This window comes from Seriola dumerili, unplaced genomic scaffold, assembly GCF_002260705.1.
Source record: "Seriola dumerili isolate Sdu_G_001 unplaced genomic scaffold, Sdu_1.0 BDQW01000320.1, whole genome shotgun sequence".
Lineage (NCBI taxonomy): Eukaryota > Metazoa > Chordata > Actinopteri > Carangiformes > Carangidae > Seriola > Seriola dumerili.
Genome location: NW_019174575.1, coordinates 85,532 through 96,409, shown reverse-complemented (window position 1 = coordinate 96,409; position 10,878 = coordinate 85,532). Strand labels below are relative to the sequence as shown.

Genomic DNA, 10,878 nt, shown 5'->3' with positions numbered 1-10,878 from the left:
GAAAATTCCACTAAACAATTGGAATAAAAGAAAAAAGGTTTAGCTTTGGTAGATTTTGTGTTTGTGTCAGATTATTTATGACATATTATTGTGATGAACGCTGATTGGAGACTCTAGAATCAGAGACAGACCAGGTCTTAGGACTAGATTCTGACACAAGACCAGGACCAAGACGGAGGATGGGGGACCTGATTATGAGGTGAATCTCCCACGGCAACGAGTCTCTCTACCTGCCGGGAACATAGATCTTTAAGGTGAGTGTTACCTGCAGCATCAGATCCAGAGCAGCGTTGATGTCCGTCTTCTCTGGGAAACACTGGAACACAGGAGTCTGGTTAGAGGCGACAAGAGGACACACTCCACACCAACGGTGACTTCTCACTTTTAAATGCTCCTCACCTTCTTCTCCTGCAGGTAGAAGGACAGGGCGTGGAGTCTGACGCTGGACGTCCTGCTGCTCTGATAGCTGAGATCACACAAAAACAACATACACTCAGAGCCGCTGTGTGACGCAGATACACTGTGATTGGTCCGGAGGATGTTTATGGTGTGATGTCATCACAGTGTGACATCGGCACAGTGTGACATCATAGTTTAATGATGTCACATTAGCCTCATTCTTCAGATTATTATTAACAGTTAACTGCAGAGCTGTCAGTGTCTGTACCTGCTGCAGTTCAGGTGGGCGTGCTCTTTGTTGCAGAGTCTCCGCACGACGTTCAGCACCTGCGACACACACACACACACACACACACATGCACACACACACACACACACACACACACACAGTCAGTTAGTGTGTGTGTGTGTGGTCCTTTAGTTTCCACCTGTCGTCTTCATCACTTACCGAGTCGTACTTCTCCTCTTCCTCTGCACACAGCCTCCCCGCCAGCTGGAGACACACACAGTTAATTAATTCATTTATTGATTAATTGGTTTATTAAATATCACAATATTAAACACATTTACACCATCAGGTAAAAATAATATTCAATAAACATTTGATTCTCTAATTAAAAGCGAGAAGACGCTTCATTTTCTACACTCAAAACCTTCATGGATGATGGATGGATGGATGGATGGACGGATGGATGGATGGATGAATGGACGGATGGATGGATGGATGGATGATGGATGGATGGACGGATGGATGGACGGATGGATGATGGATGGACAGATGGACGGACGGATGGACGGATGGATGGATGGATGGATGGACGGATGGATGATGGATGGACGGATGGACGGACGGACGGACGGATGGACGGATGGATGGATGGATGGACGGACGGATGGATGGACGGACGGATGGATGGATGGACGGATGGATGGATGATGGATGGACGGATGGACGGATGGATGGATGATGGATGGATGGATGATGGATGGACGGATGGACGGATGGATGGATGATGGATGGACGGATGGATGGATGGATGGATGGATGGATGATGGATGAATTAATGGATGAATTAATGGATGGATGGATGGATGGATGGATGGATGGATGGATGGATGGATTAATGGATGGGTGATGGATGGATGGATTAATGGATGGATGATGGATGGATGGATGGATGGATGATGGATGGATGGATGGATGATGGATGATGGACGGACGGACGGACGGACGGACGGATGGACGGATTAATGGATGGATGGACGGACGGATGGATGGATGGATGGATGGATGGATGGATGATGGATGAATTAATGGATGAATTAATGGATGGATGGATGGATGGATGGATGGATGGATGGATGGATGAATTAATGGATGGATGGATGATGGATGAATTAATGGGTGGATGGATGGATGGATGGATGGACGGACGGACGGACGGACGGACGGACGGACGGACGGACGGACGGACGGACGGACGGACGGACGGATGGATGGATGGATGATGGATGGAGTTACCTGTAGTAAAGACACAGTAACAATGGCTCCTGTCTCAGTCAGCGGGCTGTGAGGGATTCCTGCAAACAGAAACATTCATCAGACTGTTACTCCCTGCTGCTCTACAAGGTCAGAGGTCAGAGGTCAGAGGGGTCAGGGTCGTGGTAGGATATTCACACTGAGAATTTTGTTTTGCTGATCACATTAAAATGGCTATAATCAACATTTTTATAATAACAATTAGGTTAACTTTTTTGTTACTTGATTTTTATGATCAGTGTAAAAATCTCAAATACAAAGATAATGATTGATGATCTGAGCAGAGTGATAACAATTAATCACTTCGTTTCTAAAAAGTAAAAACACTGGCAATTAAAAGTTTCTGGAAACCAAAGAAACTGATTCTGATCAACAAGTTATTTCCATTATAAGTTTATAAATCATATGAAACAAAGAAAAAATGCAAATGTTTTTCTTATTTTAATTTAATAAATAATCATTATTGATCAGCAAAATAATGTTCTTCAGCAGGATCAGAAAGTGGAGACATCAGAGGGACGAGGGGAGTTTTAGTTTGACCCTGGACCTGTCTTAGTGAGTGTGAACGGAGAGTCGTATCTGGAGAACTCCTCCACACCCACGTATCTGTGGACCAGGTCTGAGCCCAGCAGGTCCACCGCCACGCCGTACACCAGCGGCCATGACACCTCCCCCAGAACCAGAGAGCCGGCCCAGTCCCCCAGAGACAACCTGACACACAGAGGACAGACATTTGCTGAGTCTGTCTGGATGTATCAATAAATGAATATTATCATTATACCTTATTTTCAGACAACAAAAGGAGCCAGTGTCTTTTTCTTATTTCTTATCGTCGTCAGTGATGAAGTTTTCAAAATAAGAGTACTTCATAAAAGGACAATATTTGTCTTTAAGTGTCGTGAAGTAAAAGTCAGAAGTTTCCAAAAAATAAAACTCAATTCAAGTACAGATACTGGAGAAATATACATATAGTACTCAAGCAGAAGTACTATGTTACTGTCCTCCCCTGGTATGGTATCAGACGTACCTCTGTCCATCCACAGTGCAGATTGAGACTCCCCACTTGCTGCTGTCCACGCACTCCTTCTCTTTCTCCTGATTGGACAAATACAGAAAAGTACAAAGGTTATTCAGACTGAAAAATCTAAACTTCTTCAACACTGGCCAGACATATTGACTCTGTCTGAATCACACTCATATAGAACATGATACTGTGACGTACTGAGCAGTTCTCAGTTTGGAGCGTCACTTCGGATCAGAAGTCCACCAGCCTGGACGGGCTGTTTGTAGTCTTCATATCTCACACTATGTTTGGAAACTGATCCCAGAATCTAATCTGCTGACAGGTGTCTGAGCAGAACTCACCTGCACCGACGACAGCTGACGACACCTGGAGAACAACTTCTGAGTCTCTTCAGTGAAGGTAGAAAAATCTGGAATAACGAATCGTCCCTGCAGAGCTTTCAGGATGAGGGAGACGAATCCTGTGACGCACCTACAGCAGGACGCACAACGGTAACCCAACATCATCACAACAACCACAAAGTCCACAGCTACAGTCGCTACCAAAGACCGCCATCAGAATAACAACCACGCTCAAAAACATGACATATACACCACAAACCACCAACCAGGTAGATTCATGATTTCAGAACAATCTGCTGCAGGGAGGGGAGAGACGGTCAGGGAGAGGTTTTACTGAAGAAGGAAGACTGAATCTTGTCCAAGAAGGAAGGACAGAAGGACAGAAGGAAGGACAGAAGGACAGAAGGAAGGACAGAAGGAAGGACAGAAGGAAAGACAGAAGGAAGGACAGAAGGAAAGACAGAAGGAAGGACAGAAGGACAGAAGGAAGGACAGAAGGACAGACAGAAGGACAGAAGGAAGGACAGAAGGAAGGACAGAAGGAAGGACAGAAGGAAGGACAGAAGGACAGAAGGAAGGACAGAAGGAAGGACAGAAGGAAAGACAGAAGGAAGGACAGAAGGACAGAAGGAAGGACAGAAGGAAAGACAGAAGGAAAGACAGAAGGAAGGACAGAAGGACAGAAGGAAGGACAGAAGGACAGAAGGAAGGACAGAAGGAAGGACAGAAGGAAAGACAGAAGGAAGGACAGAAGGACAGAAGGAAGGACAGAAGGAAGGACAGAAGGAAAGACAGAAGGAAGGACAGAAGGACAGAAGGAAGGACAGAAGGACAGAAGGAAGGACAGAAGGAAGGACAGAAGGACAGAAGGACAGAAGGAAGGACAGAAGGAAGGACAGAAGGAAAGACAGAAGGAAGGACAGAAGGACAGAAGGACAGAAGGACAGAAGGACAGAAGGACAGAAGGACCTGTGGAAGGCGTTTCTGTCCACTGATCCCTCAACGTCCTGCAGTTTCCTCAGATGGAAGAAACACTCTCTGAGCCGAGGGTCGGACCGGTGCAGGCCGGAGCTCCAGATGGCCTGAGAGAGAAAACAAACGCACCCAAAGTGAAACTCCCCGACAACCAAAACATCCAACACACCAACAGCACACGTGGAAGCTTCGTGTGATTTTGGCGTGAAGAGATCTTTGATGCGTGTTGCAGTAAAAATACCTCGAAGAACTGGTTGACGTTGATCCTTCCCTCCGAGGCGAAGCTGTCGAACAGCACGTCAGCAGCTCTGCAACAACATCAGCTCTCAGACACATTCACTCAAACCTCAGGAAGAACACGATCTGACTTCCCCCTGTTTCCTCTGATCATAACTCAGTTATTCTTCATACACAGTTCAGAGTCCAGTGTCTGGTTTCATCTGCTTTTATATTCATCATAAAACATCTTCACCTTCCTGTAGCTGCTGCTGTCTGATCTGATGGCTTACCTGGCCTCAGGTAACACTGACTGTCAGACTTACGCTCTGCGTTTGGACAGATTCTGCTGGGGGGGGAACCAGGGCTGGGAGGGGGGGGGACCTCGGTCCTCCGGCTGGACCACGGCCTGAGGGAGGGGAGGCTTCAGGCAGCCGTTACTCCCCGACCCTGGGACCACTGCGCACACAAACACCTTATCGTTTGTGATGTTGTGAGATGCTCTAACAGCCTTGTGGGTTTCAGGTGCGTAAAACAAACTCACACAAAGAAAAAACAACGACAATAAAAACACGATGGACGAAGAATAAATAATGGAGCAGAACAGGAAGTTGTCTTCCTCCAGATCTCTAGCTCCAGTTGTACCTGCAGGTCCAGGACTGACGAGGCTGATGGGCTTCTGGACCGGACTCTGGACCGGACTCTGGACCGGACTCTGGACCTGGTTCTGGATCAGGCTCCTGGGTGCTGGGCGGGGAGCTGCATTCTGGGAAACATCATCACGTCCTGATCACCTCTTTCTAATTCCCGTGTATATTTTGTATTTTAAAGGAGCTGATTCAAACTGAAATACACGTTTGTTCTGTTGTTTACAATCAGGCTGCAACTGCTGTGTTTTCATTATAATCTGTGCATCATTTTATCAATTAATAATCAATGATTGTTTGGTTCCTAAAATGATGTAAAATAATGAAAAATGTTCAAGTGACGTCCTCAGATCCGTCTTTGATCCTGTGTCTCCGACTGTGGGACACTTCACCTTTTAGCTCTTTGTTCTGGTTCTTTTAAATGTGCTTCATGAATAAACTTGATTTGATTTGACCAACAGATTAATGGACTCACTGTTGCAGCTCTTGTTTTCTACAACATAATCTTTAGTAAAGTACAGTATAGGTTGTTTTAGTCTGTCCCTGTTATCGACCAGTCTTCATTTAAACACAGTGTATTTCATATTTGAACATTAGTGTTGAATATAAAGTGATTTCAGATTCTTCTTTATAAAGAAAATCTGTGTTTCTGTTCAGAGTAACGACGCTGAACGTCTCACTGTCACAACAGCTGCACAGGATACATGTTCAACATGTTAGAACAGGTTCTACCTGGTTCTCTACGTTCCTCTGCTGGTTCTCGTCTGTCATCCCTCCATCATCTGACAGAGGAGAAGAGAGGAGAGGAAACACTTCAGTGGAAATAAAGCGTTATCTGACTATAGCTTCTCCATCAGACCAGGTCTACATCAGGTCTACATGAACATTTGTAAAACCTTTATCTGTAGTAACAGAAGAAATGACTGTACACTGTCTGATACATAATTATTTAACGAGTTTGGAAATAATTTAAATTGATTGAATTTCCTTCTTTGTGAATCTGGTTTTAAAACTTTTTATTGTTTTATTTTTTAATGCGATGTGACTCTTTGTGTTTATTATTCCCAGTAAAGTCTGTTCTTCTTATTTGACAGTGTGTGATCTGAATAGAGAGTAAACATGAACAAAAACATCATTTATTATCGGTTTAACACAGAAATATTCAGGTAGATTAAAGGACATGAATCTGTTCATCTGTAAGTTTCTAATAAAATAAGAAACAAACTGCAGCTCACAGACAAACAGGTTACAAAATAAAAGTCCAAACTGTTTCCTGTTTGTGTAAAAGTGACTTCAGGAGCCACAACAACTCTGTCGTCCTGAAGAACAAACGAATGTATTTTTAAATCGACGAGTTTTAAACTAACTGTGTGATTACAGTGAGTATTTACATTACACAGTCAAAACATATAGACTTAAAAATAGAGAGCAGTGTGTGTGTGTGTGTGTGTGTGTGTGTGTGTGTGTGTGTGTGTGTGTGTGTCAGTGTTGGCTGCTAAATACGTCACTCCTTGTCTCAACAGAAGACAGTTATATATAGAAATATAGAAACCAGATGTATTCACCACCACGTCTCCTTTTTCTTGAGTTATTTGAAAACTACTTTTACTTATTGTGTCTATATGTTTATATGTTTGTTTATATGTTTGTGCATATTTGCATATTTATATATATATATATGTGTACAACTTACATTTTTTTTCATTTTCTTTATTTCATTTATTTCAATTTATTCTAATAATTTTATTAGTAATTATATCGTATTTATTATATTAATATTGTTATTGACATTTTTCTTTCTTTCATTATTTAATTCCATTGATTGATTGATCATTGTGTTTTGGCAACACAATGAAAAGGTCCTGTCAATAAAGTTGAACTGAGTCTCAGCAGCTCTGTGGTGCCGACTGAGCAGCTCCATTTAGACACAGCTGACTCCGCCCACTGCAGGATCCATCACAGACCACTAATCACAGGGTGTTTCACACACACACACACACACACACACACACACACACACACACACGCACACACACACACACACACACACACACAGACCTTTACTGTCTGCCTCTTTATTGGGCTCCAGCAGCTTGTTTCCGTCCAGACCTCCGTAACGTTTCCTCCATTTGCGTCTGAGAGAAGGAGTTCTCTGAAAACTGAACGAGTGAAGAACAACAACGTGTTCAGAGTTTCATCATCATCCTCATCATCATCATCATCATCATCACTGAACTGTCACCAGACTTCCTGAAGGAGCCCTCACTCTCTGAAGATGAACCACTGATTGATTTATTGATTTAACTCTATTGTTACATTCTGTTACAAGACCAGCGAGACTTTATATCTACAGACAACTATTTATTCTGTTTGTCAGTTTGTGTCGTTTCAACTGTAAATAATGAGCCAAATGTTTCATAAGAAATATGAACATAAAACAATAAATAATATAACAACAATTAAACCAAATATAACAATGATTTAAAAACTGTTAGAACGAAAACTCATATGTATAAAAGTCAGTTATTTAACACCTCAGCCAAAGGAAGTGGATTAATTTAATTAATATTGTTCAATATTTATTTTTATTTTTATTATTATTATAATTATTATTATGATGATGATGAGCTACTGGACACATGGATTTCCCCTAACGGATAAATAAAGTATCTCTGACTAAAGCTGCTGCTGTTATTGACACATAGTGAAATAAAACATTACAGGACAAAGTACAAAACTTTCAGTATCAGTTTATCAGATTATTCCCTTGATTAAACGATTGATCTTTTTCTCTATTAAATGAAGTGAACTGAATATGTTCCACACTCTGTCTCGAAAACTCACATAAACGATTAATCAATAATCTAAATAGTCGTCAGCTCGTTTCCTGTTGATTAACGAATCATCTCAGTTCTTCTTCAAACACTTTTTCACTTCGCTTCACTTATAAAATATAAAGAATTTTTTACTAATTAAACGACACAATAAAATATTATTTGTAATAATAAAAGCACGTGAGTGTGGACCAGCTGCAACATGAAAACTGATGATGATGATGATGATGATGATGATGATGATGATGATGATGATGATGATGATGATGATGATGATGATGCTGCTTCACGTCTGATATAAGAAGATATAAGAATAAAACTGGAGCTGAAACATTTAGAAGATTAATTGATGAATCATAAATCATTGTGATGATCAGCTAAAGTCATAAATACGTCTCTGTGTTTTATTTCAGTTCTGATTTTGTTTCACACATCGAGAAAATAATCACCAGTCGTCGTTTATCTGATTATTTGCATTTGAACATTTGACAGGATGTTACAGAAGTTTTTATTTGTTTTCGTTTCTCATTTATCAGCTGCAAACACACAACCACAATCAATCTGACAGGTTTGATTCACCCTCACTGTTGAACATCTGTGTGAACATCTGTGTGAACATCTGTGTGAACATCTGTGTGAACATCTTCTCTTGTCAGTGTGGAACTAACTTCTGATCTGTCTGACGTCTGACGTTTGTCGTTTGTCTCTCTCTCTCTGTGTCTCTCTGTCTCTCTATGTCTCTCTGTCTTTCTCTGTGTCTCTCTCTCTGTCTCTCTGTGTCTCTCTCTGTCTCTCTGTGTCTCTCTGTCTCTCTATGTCTCTCTGTCTTTCTCTGTGTCTCTCTCTCTGTCTCTCTGTGTCTCTCTCTGTCTCTCTGTGTCTCTCTGTCTCTCTATGTCTCTCTGTCTTTCTCTGTGTCTCTCTCTCTGTCTCTCTGTGTCTCTCTCTGTCTCTCTGTGTCTCTCTGTCTCTCTATGTCTCTCTGTCTTTCTCTCTGTCTCTCTCTCTGTCTCTGTCTCTCTCTGTCTCTGTCTCTGTCTCTCTGTGTCTCTCTCTCTCTCTCTGTCTCTCTCTCTGTCTCTCTGTGTCTCTCTCTCTCTCTCTGTCTCTCTGTCTCTGTCTCTCTGTCTCTGTCTCTCTCTCTCTCTGTCTCTCTGTGTCTCTCTCTCTCTCTCTCTCTCTGTCTCTCTGTCTCTGCTCCTGTGGTCTGAAAGCTCTGCCACGTCTCAGCCTGTCCCTCACCAGCACGGCAGGAATGTAAACCTGGACAGTTTCCAGCTTCAGGACATGGAAAACGTCGGAGCGTCTTTATTGAGAACAACAAAGAGAGCGGGACAGTTTCCCTCCTCACCACAGGTACGAGCCGTCCTCCGCCTCCTGGCTCTGGCTGCTCTCCATCGAAGCTCCAGGTGTTCAGGTTAGTCCAGGTGTTCTCTGAGCGTCTTCGTGCAGGACGAGGCCGTTCCTCTCTGAGTGTCTGCAGGCTGTGAACCTTCTGTAATGAATGGGATGTTTGGAGAGGAGGGGAAAGAAGACACTCCCAGCGTCAGCTCTGTCCTCCAGCTGCTGCTGCTGCTGCTGCACTGTAAAAACAAATCCTAATTTTACTGAAAATAACTAAGTTTTCTAACAGTAATTTTCTGTTTTTTTAAATTGTGAATAAAAGTCTGTAAAATGACAGAAATGATCTGTGAATTAACAGCCAAACTTCTATTTGAAGCATTATGCCAATAATAATCAATTACATTTATTTCCCATTTTTGTAAAGAAAAATTACTGTATTATTTATACAGTATTTTTTCTGCTTTCTTAAATTACAAACAAATCTGTGTAAAATGACAGTAATTATCTGTAATTAAAAATGTAGCTTGTTATTTTAAAGGTTAATGTCCATACTAACAATTTAAAGATCTTCTCTGTAATTTCAGGGTGAATCTTATTAGTTTTATATTTATGTGACTTCTACATTCAAACTTTGTATTTCTGGATGAAATGTAACAAACTTTTCTTCATCACATCAAACATTCAAACATCAAACTAAAAAAGTTTGAAGTACTGGAATGTATCCCAGCATGCACTGGGAGGAAAGCAGGACAATGGTTTATCACACAACAGTCAAGCTGTCAGACTGTTGCTCTGTCCTCACTGAGCTATGAAGTATTATTTTACATCTCTACTATAATTTATACTTGTTACTAAATAAGATTTATCCACCTCTTTATGATGCAGACTTGTCTTGTGTCAGTGAAGTTCACCTGCACCTTCATTCACAACAGTATTCTACTTTTAATTTGTCAGTTACAGTTGATTGTAACTTGTTGAAATTAATGCAGTTTTAATGTGAAATAAAGTTTTTATGAAGCTTTGCTTTGTTGATGGTTTTTATGGAGCGTGTCTGGTATGAATTTGAACAGTAGCAGCAGCACAGTATAGAAATCACAACACACTGAAGTTTCTCCTGAATCTGTAATTAATCAAAGACTTTCTATGTTGCTTTAATCAACAACAAACATGATAGAAATGTTTAAATGTGTCCGTCCTTCAACAGTGACAACACAGGATCTAGAGACAGATACTAGAGTTTGTGCTTTTCTAATTTGTCTTATGAACTTACCAATTTAAATAATGAAAACACTGATTCACCAAAGTGACTGTCAGATTCATCATGAGGCAGATGGTAAATATGAAGAAACACTCAGTACAATTTAATCACAGGTTTATTTATTAAACACCTTTTCAATGACAACAATAAAGTTGTGAATAAAACTAATGAACATGAGCTGTACTACACTGACAACTGCTTCACAATCTGATCTGTCAGTGTTCAGTTCACACTAAAGAGTGTGTGAGGTGAACACATCCGTCTCTGAGGTCACAGCATCACATCTATGAAGAGTCTGGT

At 41.4% G+C, this 10,878-nt stretch overlaps 1 protein-coding gene across 1 annotated transcript in view; it reads right to left on the bottom strand.

The window, feature by feature from the left end:
• Window positions 1-9,374, bottom strand: part of LOC111231887 (glutaminase liver isoform, mitochondrial-like) — a 17,400-nt gene extending 8,026 nt beyond the window's left edge. The window contains exons 1-15 of the mRNA XM_022759154.1: window positions 9,328-9,374; window positions 7,201-7,301; window positions 5,875-5,924; window positions 5,141-5,261; window positions 4,822-4,954; window positions 4,521-4,587; window positions 4,274-4,386; window positions 3,305-3,434; window positions 2,967-3,034; window positions 2,487-2,650; window positions 1,922-1,980; window positions 848-892; window positions 668-726; window positions 400-466; window positions 266-316 (exon numbers count right to left, since the gene is read on the bottom strand). Of these exons, the coding sequence (XP_022614875.1) occupies window positions 266-316; window positions 400-466; window positions 668-726; window positions 848-892; window positions 1,922-1,980; window positions 2,487-2,650; window positions 2,967-3,034; window positions 3,305-3,434; window positions 4,274-4,386; window positions 4,521-4,587; window positions 4,822-4,954; window positions 5,141-5,261; window positions 5,875-5,924; window positions 7,201-7,301; window positions 9,328-9,374 (1,275 nt within the window). The remainder of the gene's footprint in view (window positions 1-265; window positions 317-399; window positions 467-667; window positions 727-847; window positions 893-1,921; window positions 1,981-2,486; window positions 2,651-2,966; window positions 3,035-3,304; window positions 3,435-4,273; window positions 4,387-4,520; window positions 4,588-4,821; window positions 4,955-5,140; window positions 5,262-5,874; window positions 5,925-7,200; window positions 7,302-9,327) is intronic.
• Between the last annotated feature and the right edge of the window lie 1,504 nt (window positions 9,375-10,878).